Consider the following 20,318-nt stretch of genomic DNA (forward strand, 5'->3'; position numbering starts at 1 on the left):
TAAATTAATGTACATTAGCACACTTGCTATTAGACAGCTCAATCTAGAAGTATAAGTAATGTTAATTCACCCTTCTCACACATGCAAACTTATTGAAGTTCCCCAAGTAGTTTTTAAATACAACAGATTGGAGTTTATCTTGGAAGGGTGCTTCCATCTGTGAAAATTCTCATTGGAAAAAGCAAGAACACTTTAAAATAAATCCACCAGCTGTTTTGATAATGTTGTGATGATATAAAGGCCCAAATATGATAGGACTATTGGTTAAATTTGTTATAACATATGAGACGATAGCTGGCTTGTGAGTTTCTCATGTTTCTTGATAATGACTTTAAACCATTAAATTGTAGAAAGATGATGCTAATGCAATTTCAAGCTATAACTTTAAAATAAAAAGCAAAGAATAAAACTTAACTTGTCTTAAAATTAACTCACATGAAAATGGCACATGTTGTATCTTTGAACAAGCTTTAAAAACTCCAATGAGTAATAGAAAATTCAACACCTGCAAAATATGTGTAAGTTAATGGACTAGAGAACATTCAATGCCTATACTTTTGTGTTGATATAAAAGCAACAAACATGTCAAACATCATTTGTGTTTTAGACTTTTGCTTAAACAAGGAGTAAAAGTCCTCATGCTTTATATATAAAACAAATCTGTGCACAAAAGATCAGATATTTAGTTTTTATACCTCCTAACATAACCCCGTACATTTTTCTTCACACAATTGAAGACTAAAATGCTTGTGAATGATCGAACAACATGAAGAAAACAGTTGAAGTGATTGTGTATTTTCTAGAAGGAGACTGCTGGGGCATCTTTAAAGTACCCTTCTAAATTTAAATCTTACAGCCTTTGCTTTTAGAAAGGTTTAAGAGCTCACAGAATAGGAGTCAAACCTCTTGTTTAGAAAGAGAACTGAAGAAATCTTCCCACTTACTATGAGAGAAAAAAATTGTTATTGATCTTGTGTTCTTGATGGGAAGAATTGAGGAGGTGTTCCCTTTCTAACAGGTTTCTGAATGTCTTTGACTCAGAGTACCCAGCTTCCTACACTGCAGAGTTCTCTACCATTTCTTCAAAGTTATTTGTGAGAGGCAGAGTGCAAAGGTGACTTCTGAATCATTGCTTGATGTTGGCTCAGCCTGTTTTCAAAACCATGTTTGTGTATCCGGTGATACAGTGCATTTGGGTTTTTTTGTTTGTTTAGGTATTATGTTTTCTTCTTCACTTTCCCTCTTTCTCCTTTCTGAGAGTTTTCACAGCATCTATACAATATCTTCCCAATTATTCTTTTAGTGCCAGCACCCTTCTATTAAAAAGCCTCAATGAAATACTAAACCCTTAGATTGGACATCAAAATTTTCCACAATTTGGTCCAAATACATCCAAAATATATCTTATAATCATTTCACATGAGTCAATGAACAACTCTAGCCAACTGTCTAAATCATTATGCCAAGACATATTCTGAACTTTTAAAATTATTCACTCATGTCAGTCCAGCATAACTTGTATGCCACTCCCTCTCATCTCTTAGTCCTGTCACTTCAGAATCACTTTGATTGCCACCCACTTAAAGCAGATTCTAAACCTCATCCTGAAGTGACTTTTCACTCTGCTACCAAAACATCTCGATGTCATGGAGCATATGCTTCTTTTTCTTTGTTTCCCTTTTCTTTTTTCAAATCCCATTGTGCCTATTATTTAAGAAATATTCAATGATTCTTAGTATTTTTTTAAATGTCATAATCTCCTACAGTTTTATTTTGGTGTAAGAGCTGTACTTGGGATCAAGAGATGGTTGAAGAAATACTAGACAGTTTTATCGTCAGTGATATGCTGTGATAGATCAAGCCTCGTGCTTTGACAACTATAGCAAATCATGAGCCATAAGTGTAATTTTAAGTGTTTTATTTGTTGTATTTTTTCAAACATATCTTTTTTTTCTTCTTGGATCATTGTTTTACATTCAGTATTAAAATTCAATTTGAGGATCATAAGATAATCAGTATTGTTGTGGAGGATCCTTAGTCATTTAATTAGGATCTGTTCTTTCTGTGTCCTCCCCTCCAATATCCTTAAAAGTAATCTACAATTGACATTTTTTTCTCATGATAGTGTTTTTATATTACTAGGACACTTCTAATTATGCAATAGGATTTTTTTAGACAGTCAGCCATTAAAGAGCTTATCAAACTCAACACCCCAAAAATTAATAAATTAAAAAAATGGGCAGAAGACATGAGTAGATATTTTTCCAAAGAAGACATACAAATGGCTAACAGACACATGAAAAGATTCTCAGCATCACTCATCATCAGGAAAATACAAATCAAAACTACGATGAGATGCCACCTCACACCTGTCAGAATGGCTAAAATTAACAACACAAGAAACAACAGGTATTGGCAAGGATGTGGGAAAAGGGGAATCATCTTACACTGTTAAAAAAAAAGAACTATCATTTGATCCAGTAATCACACTTCTGGGTATTTATCCAAAGAACACTGAAACACTAATTCGAAGAGATATATGTACCCCTATATTTACTGCAGCTTTAAAAAAATTTTTTAATGTTTATTTATTTTTGAGAGAGAGAGCATGAGTGGAAGAGGAGCAGAGAGAGAGGGAGACACAGAATCCCAAGCAGGCTCTAGGCTCTGAGCTGTCAGCACAGAGCCTGACGCGGGGCTCGAACCCACGAACCGTGAGATCATGACCTGAGCCAAAGTCAGATGCTTAACCGACTGAGCCACCCAGGCACCCCTATTGCAGCTTTATAAACAGCCCAATTGTCCATCTACAGATGAACATTTGGTATGTACACACACACACACACACACACACACACACACACACACAATGGAATATTATTCAACCATAAAAAATAGTGAAATCTTGCCATTTGCAATGGATGCATCTAGAGAGTATAATGCTAAGTGAATTAAGCCAGTTAGAGAAAGACAAATGCTATATGATTACACTTGTGTGTGTAATTTAAGAAAGTAAACAAGTGAACAAAGAAAAAAAAACAGAAAAAACAAAAAATAGAGTCTAACTATAGAGAATAAACAGATGGCTATCAGAGGGAAGGTGGGGGGGAGCATTGGTGAAATAGGTGAAGGTGATTAAGAGTACACTTATCTTGATGAGCATTGAGTAATATCTTAAATTGTTGAATCACTAAATTGTATGCCTGAAACTAACATAACACTGTTAACTATACTGGAATTAAAATTAAGAATAATAAAAAATCTAAGGGGTGCCTGACTGGGTCAGTCTGAGCAGTGTGTGACTCTTGGTCTCAGGGTCATGAGTTTGAACCCTCCATTGGATGTAGAGATTGCTTAAAAAAATAAATAAAGTTTAAATAAAAGTTCAAACATCTTAACTTTTAGATTTGTGTGGAGTAGAAATGCAAATTTTTTCTGTTCAGTATAAAAGATAATTCCAAGAGTTATGTTTTATTGCTCTCCAGGATACTGCATGGTTTTGTATCTAATCTAGCAATTTTATTTATGATTTTTATTTGTAATTTAAATTATTTACTTCTAATTTTAAATTATAAATCAGATTTATTTCTTTATTAAATCCCCTATATAATTTCCAGTCATGTAAGTGTACTTTTAAAAATGTAACACTTTATTGAGATAAATTCATAGCTCATACAATTTGCCAATGTAAAGTGTACTATTATTCAATGATAGTGAGTATATGTTCAGAAATGTAACTATAATCCCAGTCAAATTGAGCATATTTTTATAATCCCAAATATCCCAGTAGATATTTTACATTTTTTCTCAGATCCCTAGCCCTAGGCAACTACCAGTCTGCCTTCTGTCTCTTTAGTTTTGCCTATTCTGGACATTTACAATAAATGAAAACATAATTTGTGATCTTTTGTGAATGGCATCTTTAACTTAGCATAATATTTTCAAGGTTCGGCTATATTTTAGAATATATCATTACTTCATTTCTTTTTATTTCTAAATAATATCTGATTATATGGATATATCACATTTTTTAGCCCTTCATCAGTCATGGGCATTTAGGTTGCTTCCATATTTTAGGTATTAGGAATAACACTACTTTGAACATTAATGTATGAAATTTTATATGGACAGATGTTATAAATTTTCTTGAGCGTACACCAAAGAATGGAATTGCTGAATCATATGGTAACTCTATTTTTAATCTTGCGAGGAACTGTCAAACTATTTTTCAAAGCAGAGACACCATTTTTCAATCCTGACAACATTGTATGATTGTTGCAATTTCTCCACATCCATGTCAACATTTTTTATTGTATGTCTTTTTGACTGTAGCCATCCAAGTAGGTACTAAGTGGTATCTCATTATTTTGACAAGCATTTCTCTTAAAGCCAGTGATGTTTAGCAACACTTGTGCTTATTGGACATTTGTATATTTTTGGAGAATTGTTTATACTAAACTATTGTTCTTTTTTTAAACCCTTGTTCATTTTTTAATTGAATATCTTTTTATTAGTGAGTTATAAATGTTCTTTATATATTCTAGATGAAAATTTCTTATCATATATGATTTTTCCCTCTTCTGTGGGTTGCCTTTTAACTTTCTTGATGGTGTTCTTGGTAGTATAGAAGTTGTAAATTCTGATGAAATGCAATTTATCTGTTTTTCTTTTGTTGCTTGTGCTTTTGTTGTCATATCTAAAAACAATGGCCTAATCCAAAGTCTTAAAGATTTATTCGTATATTGTCTTCTAAGAGTTTTATAGATTCATCTCTAACATCTAGATCTATAATCTATTGTTAGTTAATTTTTATGTATGGTGGACTAGAGATCAACTTCATCCTTTTGCATATTGATATTCAGTTATCACATCATTTTTTGAGGAGAATATTCTTTCTCTATGGAATTGTCTTAGAACCCTTGTCAAAAAAATCAGCTGTACATAAATATTAAGGCTCTATCTAGACTGTCAATTCTGTTCTATTGGTTTGTATGTGTATTATTATGCCAATGCCACAATATCTTCTTTACCACAGCTTCATAATAAATTTTGAAAATCAGGAAATGCAGTCCTTCCATGTTTCTTCTTATTTTTCAGGGCTGTTTTGCCTATTCTGGTTCCCTTGGATTTTCATACAAATTTGAGGTCAATATGCCAATTTTTGCAAAGAAATCTGCTAGGATTTTGACAAGATTGCTCTAAGCTGTAGGTCAATTTGAAGAGTATCGTTATCCTAATAATAAGTCTTCTAACTCATAATCATGGGTCATGGGCTGTCTTTCAATTTATTTAGGTTTTCTTTAGTTTCTTTCATCATTGTTCTATTTTCAGAACATATGTTTCACACATTTTTGGCAAATAAAGTCTAATTTATATTTTGATTCTCTTATTAAATAGAATTATTTTCTTGATTTCATTTTTATTAATTGTTTTATATGTTGTGTGTAGAAATACAGTTGATTATTGTGTATGGATCTTATGCCCTATAAACTGGTTATAGTCACTATTAGTGCTGTATTGGTCAGGGTTCTCCTTGGAAACAGAATGAACATATACATATTCTTGCTCTCACCTTTTTTGTGCTATTCAAGTCTTCTTGTTCATGTCCACTCAGTTGAGTGACAATTAGGGAGAGCAGTTTACTTTACAGAGTTTACCAATATAAATCCTAATCTCATATGGAAATGCCTTCACAGTGTTTATATGGAAATCCTAATCTCATATGGAATGCCTTCACCCCAAATTAATGTTTAATGTGGGCATCCCATAACAAAGTCAGATTGACACAAAATTAAGCATCACATTGCTAATAATTCTTTAGTGGAATTTAGGATTTTCTATTTACGTGATCACTTCATCTACAAGTAGAAATAGTTTTACTTATTACTTTCCAATCTGAATAGCTTTTACTTCCTTTACTTGCCAAATTATTTGATAAAACCTCTGTTACTGTGCTGGATAGAAGCACATCCTTGTATTGTTCCTAATCCTAAGAAGAAAGCTTTCAGTTTTCAGCATAAAGAGAGATGTTAGCTATGGTGTTTAAATAGATATCCTTTATTCACCTCTAAACTGAATTAGTGGCTTTCTTTTTAAGGTCTGTTGTGAGTTTTTATCATGAGGAATATTGGATTTTGTCAAATGGTTTTTCTGCATTTTTGGAGATGATTATGTGATTTTTGTCCTTTATTCTATTGATGCAGTATATTATATTAATCGATTTGGGAGGTGATAAACCAACCCTGCATTCCTGAGATATATTCCATGTATATATTTCGGAACCATTTGTGAAGAATTGGTATGAATTGTTAAATATTTTGTGAGTTTAGCATTTAAGCCCTGTCAGCCTCAAATGCTCTTTGAATCACCTTTACCATCTTAATGATTCCTTATTTATTGAGTGAAGTAAAATTTTTGAGACATGTACCTTCTGAATGTGAAAGGGTATCCTGTGTTAACTTTTGAAAATTATACTTTGTTGAGATAGTGTTTTACTATTAGCCTCTATCTGTGACACCAGCAAAGGATTTCACAAAGACAGTGTTAAATATGACCAAATTGGAGGAAGAAACAGATTAATCTCTTGATTTAAGACAAAAAGACTCTCACCTTATAACAACTTTTCATTGAATTGATGGAAACATAAAAACTAAGGGAAATATTTTTAAAAGTCATCTAATAAATTATAAAGCATAATTAGTGAGCTAGCTACATGCCCTTCAATTTATACTGAAAACAGCTTTTTGTGTTTTACATAAAGATACATACTATATCTGAAAAATAATACTGCAACTAAATTTTATAATCTATTAGGTAATCACCAGTATTCTTTAGTATTAGAGTATGTCTTGGTCCTTAGGAATATGTGGCCATATATATGACTTTGAATCCTGCCTCTGTCAATTTATATGATCTATGATCCTTTGGCATATTATTTACCTTTCCTACCTCAGTTTCCTTATTTATAATTTGAATTTTATTACACATTCTTATTATGTATTCAGAAAAAGTGTATTGAAGAACACTTCTTATGTGTTAGACATTGCTGTTGGTTGCTAAGGAGACACATTGAGTAAGACAAATACTGTTAAACTGCCATGAACACTATTAAAACCATGCATTAAGACCTATTTTTAAATGTTTTATTTAGTTATGGAATGTCAGTTTGATTCTTTTTAAATAGATCACAGTATTCTGGTTATATTTTTACTTGTTTCTTCTATTTTGTTTGTCTATTCTTTGTCTGAATTTTCATCAAGATTATTTAAAGTCTTTTTCTTCAAACTCCAGTTTCTGTATCAGATGTGTGGGTCTGCTTGATTGATTTATTTTTACACTGATTATCAGGTATTTAATCCTGTCTCATCTCATGCTTAGAAATTTTTGATTGAGTGTTGGACACCTTATATAAGATGATTGATGATAAAGATTAAATAAAGGCCTGGCAACTTGCTGGTAATGTACTGAGGAGTCAAGAAGTAGTTAAGGTTATTCTTGTTGTTTATTATCGTCAGTATTTTATAGCCTCTAGGAATTTATATTTATGACGAAGGTTGGACATGGAAGCAATGTGTGTGTTTTCAAAGACTTTCAAAAATATTTTAAATAAAGCAAAAGGAGAAATAAACACATTCGCTCCATGTAGTTAAATGCATTATACCATATCTTCTTTTAAACCATATTTTTACAGAAGTTTTATATTTACAGAAAAGTTGTGAAGATAGATAGTACAGAGAATTCCCATATGGACCTGCCTATTATTTTCTCGATTATTAATATCTGATATTAGGATAGCACATTTATTACAATTAATGAAACATTATTTATATGTTATTGCTATCTAAAATCTATGCTTTGTTTGGATTTCCTTAGTTTTTACCTAGTGCCTTTTTGGGAGGGATCCAGGGCCCTGTCCAGAATACATACATACGACAATTAGTTGTCATGTTTCCTTAGCGTTATCTTGAGTTTTATATTTTCTTAAAATTATCCTTATTTTTTTTAATTTTTTTAATGTTTGTTTATTTTAGAGACAGAGAGAGAGCATGAACGGGGGGAGGGACAGAGAGAGAGGGAGACAGAGTCTGAAGCAGGCTCCAGGCTCTGAGCTGTCAGCACAGAGCCCGATGTGGGGCTCGAACTCACCTTGAGATGATGACCTGAGCCAAAGTCAGAAGCTCAACCGACTGAGCCACCCAGGTGCCCCCAAATTATCCTTATTTTTGATGTACTTGACAATTTTGAGGAATACTGGTCAGGTCCAATTCTTACATTTGATTAGAGAAAAAAATACTTTCAAAATATTCAATTATTCATTCTTAGTAAATAATGATATAGTTGTACAATTTATGAAAAGTTGGGTTCTAAAAACTCTTCATAAAATGAATAGGGTTCTAAGTTATTCTATAATAGTCAAATGTGTAGAAGGGAGTAATGAGAGATGGCCATGTCAAGGTCTGGTCCAGGAGTGCCTGTATAATGAGTTTTATCTGCATCTTTGGTTAATAGTATGTAATTAAAGGATGATAGTCACTATAGAGAGTCATAACACAGAGTCTCTCTGGACAAGCCAGATGAAAGAGTGAAAGAGGGCTTAGATGCTTTTAATTTAGTTAAATTGAGGATAACCTTTTTGTTTCTTTGTTTTTTAAAGTTTTAAGATTTAGGCTTTAAGTTTGTTCAAACAATCTACCAAACTTACCTTTGTTAAACATGAAAAGAATAATTCTTGTCAGAGTAGGGCTAGGTGCCTTGTGAAAGAAAACTATTTACAGAACATTTATTTATTTTTAAAAAATGGTTATTTATATATTTTGAGGAGTGAGGGAAGAGACAGATGGGGGTGGCAGAGAGATGGGAAGAGAATCGCAAGCAGACTCTGAAATATTAGAGCTCCCCACATGCCCCACAGGGTGTGACCTCACGAGTTGTGAGATCATGACCTGAACCAAAATCAAGAGTCCAATGCTTAACTGGCTGAACCACCTTAGGTATCCCTACAGAACATTTATAATTTAAATTTCAGTTTTCAAAAATTGATTAATTTTGCATTTATTAATACACCATATATTGAATACTCCCATATGTTAGGTACTCTACTAGTGATTACCTGATATTTCTTCATGGTATAGAGTATTGGAACCTCTGTATCTTATATATGTCTTAATCTTCACTACAATTACCTAATAAAAATTAGGTCATATTTCCAAGGTGTTTAATGTGCACTGTTAAATAATAAAATTTTATTTTATTTTATTTTTGTAGAACTATTATGGAGCTGCTAAGATGATTTTTTCTGACAACCCACTTGGTCTGACCTGTGGAATGGTATGTCCAACCTCTGATCTTTGTGTGGGTGGATGCAATTTATATGCCACTGAAGAGGGACCAATTAATATTGGTGGATTGCAGCAGTTTGCCACTGAGGTATGTATGCTGTACATATTGTTTTTCTTTTCACCCACCCCTAAAGCACAAAAATCTTAAAATAACTTTAATCCTTGGTGCTTTATTGGTATCCAATATTTGTTTTAATATGAAATTTATTGTCAAATTGGTTTCCATACAACACCCAGTGCTCATCCCAACAGGTGCCCTCCTCAATACCCATCACCCACCCTCCCCTCCCTCCCACCCCCCCATCAACCCTCAGTTTGTTCTCAGTTTTTAAGAGTCTCTTATAGTTTGGCTCCCTCCCTCTCTAACATTATTTTTCCTTCCCTTCCCCCATGGTCTTCTGTTAATTTTTTCAGGATCCACATAAGAGTGAAAACATATGGTATCTGTCTTTCTCTGTATGACTTATTTCACTTAGCGTAACACTCTCCAGTTCCATCCACATTGCTACAAAAGGCCATATTTCATTCTTTCTCATTGCCACGTAGTACTCCGTTGTATATATAAACCATAATTTCTTTATCCATTCATCAGTTGATGGACATTTAGGCTCTTTCCATAATTTGGCCATTGTTGAGAGTGCTGCTATAAACATTGGGGTACAAGTGCCCCTATGCATCAGCACTCGTATCCCTTGGGTCAATTCCTAGCAGTGCTATTGCTGGGTCATAGGGTAGATCTATTTCTAATTTTCTGGGAACCTCCACACTGTTTTCCAGAGCGGCTGCACCAGTTTGCATTCCCACCAACAGTGCAAGAGGGTTCCCGTTTCTCCACATCCTCGCCAGCATCTATAGTCTCCTGATTTGTTCATTTTGGCTACTCTGACTGGCGTGAAGTGATATCTGAGTGTGGTTTTGATTTGTATTTCCCTGATGAGGAGTGACGTTGAGCATCTTTTCATGTGCCTGTTGGCCGTCTGGATGTCTTCTTTAGAGAAGTATCTATTCATGTTTTCTGCCCATTTCTTCACTGGATTATTTGTTTTTTGGGTGTGGAGTTCGGTGAGTTCTTTATAGATTTTGGATACTAGCCCTTTGTCTGATATGTCATTTGCAAATATCTTTTCCCATTTCATCAGTTGCCTTTTAGTTTTGTTGATTGTTTCCTTTGCAGTGCAGAAGGTTTTTATCTTCATGAGGTCCCAATAGTTCATTTTTGCTTTTAATTTCCTTGCCTTTGGGGATGTGTCAAGTAAGAAATTGCTGCGGCTGAGGTCAGAGAGATTTTTCCCTGCTTTCTCCTCTAGGGTTTTAATGGTTTCCTGTCTCACATTCAGGTCCTTTATCCATTTGGAGTTTGTTTTTGTGAATGGTGTAAGAAAGTTGTCTAGTGTCATCCTTCTGCATGTTGCTGTCCAGTTATCCCAGCACCATTTGTTAAAGAGACTCTTTTATCCATTGGATATTCTTTCCTGCTTTGTCAAAGATTAGTTGGCCATACTTTTGTGGGTCTAGTTCTGGGGTTTCTATTATATTCCATTGGTCTATGTGTCTGTTTTTGTGCCAATACTATGCTGTCTTGATGATTACAGCTTTGTAGTAGAGGCTACAGTCTGAGATTGTGATGCCTCCTGCTTTGGTCTTCTTTGAAATTACTTTGGCTATTTGGGGTCTTTTTTGGTTCCATACAAATTTTAGGATTGCTTGTTCTAGCTTCGAGAAGAATGCTGGTGCAATTTTGATTGAGATTGCATTGAATGTGTAGATAGTTTTGGGTAGTATTGACATTTTAACAATATTTGTTCTTCCAATCCATGAGCAGAGAATGTTTTTCCATTTCTTTATATCTTCTTCAATTTTCATCATAAGCTTTCTGCAGTTTTCAGCCTACAGATCTATTACATCTTTGGTTAGGTTTATTCCTAGGTATTTTATGCTTCTTGGTGCAATTGTGAAGGGGATCAGTTTCTTTATTTGTCTTTCTGTTGCTTCATTATTAGTGTATAAGAATGCAACATTTTTAATGTGATACACAGCTACAGTGTGTTTTATACCATAAATAATATTGTTATTCAACAATGACTACATAAATTAAACTTCATAAAACCATATGTCAAATTAATTATAATTCCAGAAGGTTATTAAAATACTCTGACTGAAAGTTGTATAAATAAGAGGATCTGAAAGTAAAATTTATTCATTAACTTTACTTTGGAATGTGGCAGGGACACCCCATTATAAAAAGGCTATTTTGCCTGACTCTTTTTCCTGAAACTCTCTTGAATCCTTATAGCTTGAAATAATATGTCAGTATTATTTTGTGATTTTTTTTAGTAATAGAGGTTGGGGAATTTTCAAAAACCCTGACACTGAATAATATTCTTTAAAATTAAATTTTATAGACTTTTAGAATAGAAGCAGGTGTGTTATTTGGGTACTAATTTATAAGGAAATAAAATGAAAGTATTTTTCACCATCACACAAGTTTGAGTCCTAGCTTTCCCTTTTATGAATCCTTTGAAAACAACTGATTCTCTGGGATACCTTATGCTTTCCGGTGTCTTCCGTTCGGAGTCAACTACCAGATCATTTTCCATGTATCATTTAAATGACCAACTTACATCAAGGTTACAGTAAGATTGTATAATCCTTGTGGTCCATTAGCTAGAAGGCCAAATTAAATGCCTTCAACACTAGATTGTTAGTTAATGACTTTCCTATCTGGTTTTGTCAATTTCAACCCAACATATTCTCTCCTTTTTGGACCCTTCACATAATATCTTTCCAGCTTAAGTCTCACTTTGCTTTTAGTAATAAATCAAGGTTACTCCTTCTCTGCTTTCTGACAAGTCAATTCTAATCAAGGGCTCTTGGGAATGAGAAAATAGAAACAGTTTGTTGTGAGTTGTTGCAATAAATTATTGGACTTAATTTCTTTTCTTACCAAACTCAAAATTGTATTAGGCTTATCTTACCATTGTGTGGTATGATCTTTACAACGGAAGAAAATCCTTAGTTGATGGAGAAGATTAACTTGAATTCATCTACATCTTTCTTTGAGAACTCGTTGTTTCTTCATTATAGCAGGGCAAGCTTGCAAGGATGTCATAAGTGAAAAGTTACACAGTATGTATATGAACTAACACTGCATTTCAAAACAAAATGTGTTAAAATAATATGGTTACTTTGTTGGTGACCTGGATGATAGAGAGACAGCATTCCTCTGAGAACTCTCACTTGTTTTTTTCCATTGAGGTATAATTGACATGCATTATTATAACAGTTTCAGGTGTACAACATAGTGATTCAACATTTGTATACATTGTGAAATGATAATTACAGTAAATCTAGTACCATCTGTCACCATACAAAGTTAATGCAATGTTATTGACTATATTCCCCATGCTATACATCACTTCCCATGACTTACTTATTTTATAACTGGAAGTTTGTACTTCTTGATCCCCTTCACCTATTTCTTGCTCTCAGCACCAGTTTGCTCTGGTAACCACCAATCTCTTTTCTGTATCTGTAAGTCTAGGTTTTGTTCTGTTTGTTTTGTTTTGTTTTAGATTCCATGTGTTAGTGAAATCATGTGGTATATGTCTTTTTCCATCTGACTTATTTAACTTGGCATAATACTCTCAATATCCATCCATCTTATGGCAAACGACAAGATTTCATTCTTTTATATGCCAGTAATATTCCATTGTATATACATATTACAGTTTCTTTATCCACTGATTTGTTGACGGACATGTAGGTTGTTTCCATATCTTGGCCGTTATGAGTAATAATGCAATGCACATAAGATGCATATATTTATGAATTAGTATTTTATTTTTCTTTGAATAGTACCTAGTAGTAGAATTGTTTGATCATATGGTAGCTCTGTCTTTAGTTTTTTGATGAACCTCTATAATATTTTTCATAATGGCTACACCAATTTATGTTCTCACTAACAGTGCACAAGGATTACCTTTTCCACACGTCCTTGCCAACACTTGTTGTTTTTTTTCTCCTTTTGATAATGGCCTTTCTGACGTGTGTAAGGTGGTATCTCATTGTGGTTTGATTTTCATTTCATTGATGACTAGTGATATTGAACATCTTTTTATATGCCTGTTGGCCATCTGCATTTTTTTGGGAAAATGTCTATTTGGATCCACTGCTTATTTTTTTGTATTTTTTATAAAGTTTATTTATTTTAAGAGAGAGAGAGAGAGAGCACGAGCAGGGGAGAGACAGAGAGAGAGGGAGAGAGAGAATCCCAAGCAGGCTCTGCACTGTCAGTGCAGAGACCACCATGGGGCTTGAACTTATGAACTGTGAGACCATGACCTAGGCTGAAACCAAGAGTTGGATGCTTAACTGACTGAGCCACCCAGGCACCCCTGCTTATTTTTTAATTGAATTGTTTGGGTTTTTTTGTTATATAATTCAATATGTATGCTTTATATATTTTGGATATTAATCCCTTATTGGATATATGATTTACAAACATCTTCTCCCACTCAGTAGATTGTCTTTTCATTTTGTTGATATATTTTTTTTTTTTGCTATGCAGAAGCTTTCTAGTTTGACATAGTCTCTTTTGCTCATTCATTTATTTTATTTTTGCTTTTGTTTCCTTTGTCTTTTGATTCACATCTAAAAATAAAATCATCCAGGCCAATGTCAATGAGTTTGCAACCTATGTTTTCTTGTAGCAGTTTTATGCTTTTGGTCTTACATTCAAGTATTTAATCCATTTTGAGTTTACTTTTTATATATGGTGTAAGAAAATGGTCCAGTTTCATTCCTTTGCATGTAGCTGTCCAGTTTTTCCAACACCTTTTATTGAAGAGGCTGTCTGTGGTTTTATTTTGGGGCTCTCCATTCTGTTCTGTTGATATATGTGTCTGTTTTTATGCCAGTACCATTTTGTTTAGATTACTATAGCTTTGTAGTATAGTTTGAAATCAGAGAGTGTGATACCTCCAACTTTTTATTTACTTCTCAAGCTTGTTTTGGCTATTGGGGGTCTTTTGTGGTTTTGTATTAATTTCACAATTATTTCGTCTAGTTTTGTGAAAAATACCATTGGAGTTTTAATAGAGATTGCATTGAATCTTTAGATTGCTTTGGGTAATATAGGCATTTTAACAATACTAATTCTTTCAGTCCATGAACATTAATATCTTTCTGTTTGTGTCTTCTTCAGTTTGTTTCATTAATGTCTTATAATTTTCAATGTACAGGTGTTTCCCCTCCTTTGTTAAATTTGGTTTTAGGTATTTTATTCTTTTGATGGGATTTGGATGGGATTGTTTTCTTCATTTCTTTCTCTGGTAATTTGTTATTAGTGAATATAAACAACAATTTTTCTTTTTTAATTTTTTAATGTTTATTTTTGAGAGACAGAGTGTGAGCAGGGGAGGGGCAGAGAGAGAAGAAAACACAGAATCTGGAGGAGGCTGTATGCTCTGAGCTATCAGCACAGAGCCCTAACATGGGGCTCGAACACATGAACTGTGAGATCATGACCTGAGCTGAAGTCGAACACTTAACTGACTGAGCCAATCAGGCGCCCCTAAACAATGTATTTTTCTATATTAATTTTAAATCCTGAAACCTTACTGAGTTCATTTATTAGTTCTAACAGTTTTTTGTTGGAGTCCTTAGGGTTTTCTATATAGTATTGTGTCTTCTGCAGATAGTAACAGTTGTACTTCTTTCTTTCCAGTTTAGATGCTTTTTAGTTCTCTTGCCTGATTGCTGTGGATAGGATTTCCAATACTAAGTTGGATAAAGGTGGGAAGAGTGAGCATTCTTGTCTGTTACTGGTCTTAGAGCAAAAGCTTTGAACTTTACACTATTCAGTATGATGTTAGCTGTGGGCTTGTCAATGAGACCTGTATTACGTTGAGATACATTCCTTCTATATGCATTTTTTTAGAGTTTTTATCATCAAAAGGTAGAGAACTTTATGGAATACTTTGCATTTATTGAGATGATCATATAATTTTTATTTTTCAGTTTGTTAATGTGGTGTATTTCATTGATTTGTAGATGTTGAAAAAATCCTTGCATTTGTGGGATAAATGCCATTTGATCATGATGAATGATCCTTTTAATGTATAGTTGAATTCAATTTGCCAATATTTTGTTAAGGATATTTGCATCTATGTTCATCATAGATATCAACCTGTAATGTTTTCTTTGTGTGTATCCTTGTGTGGTTCAGGTAACAGGGTAATGGTCACCTCCTGAAATGAGTTTGGAGACGTTCCTTCTCATCAATTTTTTTGGAAGAGTTTGGGAATGATATGTATCAAAGTTTTCAGTGGTTGGTAGAATTAACCAGTGAAGCCATCTGATCTTGGACTTTTGTTTATGGGGAGTTTTCTGATTACTGACTCAGTGTCCTTACTAGTAGATAGTCTGCTCAGATTTTCTATTTTTCCAGGATTCAGTGTTAGAAAATTATGAGTCTCTGTTAATTCATCCATTTCTTCTAGCTTGTCCATTTTGTTGGCATACAGTTGTTCATAGTATTCTTATGATCTTTTGCTATTTCTATGGAATCAGTTGAAACTTCTTTTTTATTTATGATTCATTTATTTGAGCTGTCTCTCTCTTCTTTCTATTTCCTTTTTTTAGTCTATTTCATTTATTTCCGCTTCGAACTCTATTATTCTCTTATAGAACTTCTAATAACTTGTGATTTTTTATGTTCTTATTTTTGTAATTTCTTTAGGGGTGATATTAAACTGTCTACTAGGGATTTTTCTTGTTTCTTGAGGTAGCCCTGTATTGCCATGAACTTCAATCTTAGAACCACTTGTAAGGCATCTCATAAATTTTGATATGTCATATTTCTGTCTTCATTTGCTCCAGGAATTTTGTTTTTATTTCTCCTTTGTTTTTTCTATGACCCAGTAGTTTTTTCAGTATCATGTTGTTTAATTTCCATTCTTTTATATTTTTTTCCATTTTCTTCTTGTAATTGATTTCTAGTTTTTTAGCTTTGTGGTTCAAAAAAATGCTTGATAAGATTTCAGTCTTCTTTAATTTATTGAGACTTGTTTGTGGCCTAACATTATGTATCCTGGAGAATATCCCATGTACATTTGACAAAAATGTGTATCTTGCTGCTTTTGGATGGAATGTTTTGTATATATCTATTAAGTTCATCTGGTCTAATATGTCATTTAAGACCAATATTTCCTTGTTGTTTTTTTTTGTTTAATTAATCTATCCAATGATATAAGTGGGGTGTTAAAGTATTCTACTATTATTTTATTGCTGTAGATTTCTTCTTTATAAATGTTATATCCTTTTGCTGAGTTGACTCCTTTATTATTGGATAGTGCCCCTCTTTGTCTTGTATTACAGTCTTTGTTCTAATGCTTCTTTTTTTATATATATATGACTGTAGCTATGCCAGCTTTATTTTTATTTTAAGTTTATTTTTGAGAGAGAGAGAGAGAATGCAAGCAGGGAGGAACAGAGAGAGAGGGAGAGAGAGAGAGAGGAGAGAGAGAGAATCCCAAGCAGGCTCTGCACTGAGAGTGCTGAGAGCATAGAGCCTGATGCGGGGCTTGAACACACCAACTGGGAGATCATAACCTGAGCCTAAATCAAGAGTTGGACACTTAACAGACTGAGCCACCCAGGTGCCCCCCATGCGATATCTTTTTTTATACCTTCACTTTCAATCCATATGTCCTTACTTCTGAAGTGAATCTCTCATAGGCAGTATAAAGATGCATCTTATTTTTTACCCATTCATCTACTCTATGTCTTTTGATTGGAGAAATTAATCTACTTATATTTAAAGTAATTATGATAGGTATGTACTTACTGCTACTGATTTATTGCTTTTTTCAAGTTGTTTAAGTATTTCCCCCCTGAGTCTCTTTTCTACTCTTTCTCTCCTCTTTTGTGGTTTGTTGGCTTCCTTTAATGTTATGTTTAGATTGCTTCCTCATTTTCTTTGTTGTATTTACTCTATGTTTTTGATTTGTGGTTATTTTAAGGTTCATGTATATCATCCTATGTGTATTACACTTTTTTAAGTTGTAGCGAAGTGAGTTTAAATGCATTCTAAATCTCTACCTTTTTACTCTCCCCAGCAAACTTTATATTTTTAATGTCACATTTTATATCTTTTTATTTTGTGTATTAGCTATTATTTTTTTTCAAATTTTAGTACTTTAGCTTTGGTCAGTCCACTACCTTTAATATATTTACCTTTTCCAGTAAGATTTTTACCTTTGTACGTTTTCCTTTTATTAAACAGTGTCATTTATTTTCAGCTTGAGAAGTTCCTTTAATATTTTTTGTAAGACCAGTTTAGTAATGCTGAACATTTTTGGCTTTTGTTTGTATTGAAAGCCCTTTTTCTCTCTCTCAATTCTGAATGATAACCTTGCTGGGTAGACTTTTCTTAGTTGGAAGTTTTTCTCCTAGCACTTTGAATATGTCATGTCGCTTCTTTTTGTCTTACAGTTTCTCCTGAGAAATTTCCTGATATTCTCATGGGATTTCCTTTGTATGTAGCAATTTGCTTTTTTCTCTTGCTACTTTTAAGATTCTCTATTTATCTTTAAGTATATATTTTTTATATTCTTAATGTTTACTTATTTTTGAGGGGGGGGGCAGAGAGAAAGGGAGACACAGAATCTGAAGCAGGCTTCAGGCTCTGAGCTGTCAGCACAGAGCCTGACGCAGGGCTTAAACTCACTGACTGCAAGATCATGACCTGAGCCAAAGTCAGACACTTAACTGACTGAGCCACTGAGGCGCCCCAATCTTTAAGTATATTTTAATTATAATTATAATTTTAATTATAATGTGTCTTGGTGCGGCTCTTCTTGGGTTCATCTAAATTGGAAATCTCTCAGCTTCTTGGACCTAGGTGTCTTTTAGGGAACTTTACATCTTCTTCCCCTTTTTCTTTTCTCCTCTGACAATGCCTTCATCTCCAGAGAGAGTTACCACTATCCCCTTCCTCTCTGGCAGTTGCTTTTAGATTAGTAAATAAATCTCTTCACCTATGAGAGAAGTGTTCAAATTGCTATTTTTTTTCATTGGGTTTCAGGATGAGTGGGACTGCATTCCTTTAAAGAGGAAATCTCAATTTTTGATATCATTTTGGGTCCCTTGGACTTCAGACACTCTGTTTTTCTAAATTAGATGTTTTAGGGGTTCATCTCAGTGGTGTGGATCCCAGGAGTTGAGGTGCTTGATGTGGGACACCAGCCCTTCACTCATTTAGGGGAAGCACTGAACTGGTGAGAAGCCTCACTTTTATATGTTGCTGCAACAGGGGTAGGTTTTTTTGTTGAGACCATATCTGCTCTCCTGCCTGCCTCAATATGGTCTTTTTACCCTTTGTTTGTGGAGAATAACATGATCTAGTATTTCGATATTTTTCAGAGGGAAATGATTCATATATAACTTTAGACTTTGTCTGTCCATGGGAGGGGGTGAGTTCAGAATCTTCCTATTCCACCATCTTGCAGAAATCCCCCTTTTCAACCCTCATTTGTTTTTAATGAAGTTCCTTCCTCCTCTTCCCAAAGTTAAATCGTTTGTTTGGTGGGTTTTGCTTGTGTGTTTTGTTTTGTTTTGTTTTGTTTTGTTTTAAGACATAGCGTAGATTAGAATGGCATCAAATGCATTTTAAGTGATTTGTGGAGTTTAAAAAAGGAATGTATCTTTTATACTTCAATTATACTTTACAAAATAATGGCTTCAAATATATCTGTCAAATCATAAATTAGTCTTGTAATGGAACTACGAAGAAAAGCTCTTTCTCTTTTTTTTTTTTAAGTTGGCCTCAGTGCAAGATGCTTTATAAAATTTTGTATTCATAAGTCAGTGGATGGTTTACTTGAAATTACCCAACTGTCAGTGTTGTTATGAAGATAAGCAAAACACAAACAACGTATTAATTGACTGCCAATGAAAAGAAAAAGTATAATGTGAAAAATGCTATTCTTTAAAACTACTAAACTATTGATATGAGTACTTAAGTTGAAGTAGAACATGATGTAAATACTTTTATTTATTTTAGTTTGATAAAACAGTAATTGATTTTTGACCTTTAAAGAAATATGGATCTATTTTTCAACCAAATTAAGGAAAGGTTAGGAAAGCAGACTAAAATAGTATGATACTTTTCAAATTTGTTTTTCCTATAATTTATAAGTGATTTTGAAAATATCAACTTTGTAGTCTGCCATTATTGGTTAAATCCATACCTTATACTTTTCTATTTGAACATGGGCATATGGAACCTAGAGAATGTAATAGAAAAGAAATAAATCACACAAAGGATAGCCTGCAGTAGAATCAGGAGACCACCTGCTTTTTTGTTGTTGTTCTGTCTTGTCATTATTATTCAATACCTTCCTATCCCCACATTTGCAGTCACCTTGCTTCAGACACTTTTGTGTGCCTGTGGGACAAATAGGCTGTGGGTGATTCTGACTCCCTATGAAGCAGTTTTTCCTAGTTCAATTAGATATAACAATATTACCTCAATAAAATAACATGGAAATAATAGTTTGGTGTGGATTTTCTTTTCAATCTCATGAGGGTTTTAAAATTTTTCCAAACAAATGTAGCCCTTAATATTGCTGGTCCAGAAAATTATGAATTTTTGGAAATATATTAGAACTGTTAGAATATATAACAATTATGGAATTGTTATCTGAAAACATTGTTTGGTTTTCACAATAAACATTCTATGAGATTATTCATTTTAATATGTATCAAATATACTGTTTTATGTGGCATATACTTCTTGGGATTGCATGTTTAATTTTGTTTTTATACTTTTAGTTAAGAATGGGACTCAAATGGAATTCCAGAGTAAATCAGATGACTCACTGAGAACCAAACTACTCTTTAGATTTTTTTAAATTGTATTTCCCAGTAGGTTTTTTATATCACCTTTCATTTGATATAACCCAGTTCTTGTCTTACCAT

At 33.4% G+C, this 20,318-nt stretch overlaps 1 protein-coding gene across 2 annotated transcripts in view; it reads left to right on the plus strand.

Moving 5' to 3' along the window:
- DPYD (dihydropyrimidine dehydrogenase) overlaps positions 1-20,318 on the plus strand; it is an 853,279-nt gene that overhangs the window by 215,799 nt on the left and 617,162 nt on the right. For both annotated transcript variants that reach the window (XM_060626444.3, XM_078451629.2), the window contains exon 5: positions 9,265-9,426. In XM_060626444.3, the coding sequence (XP_060482427.2) occupies positions 9,265-9,426 (162 nt within the window). The remainder of the gene's footprint in view (positions 1-9,264; positions 9,427-20,318) is intronic.

Source organism: Panthera onca, chromosome C1 (assembly GCF_046562875.1).
Source record: "Panthera onca isolate mPanOnc1 chromosome C1, mPanOnc1 haplotype 2, whole genome shotgun sequence".
Lineage (NCBI taxonomy): Eukaryota > Metazoa > Chordata > Mammalia > Carnivora > Felidae > Panthera > Panthera onca.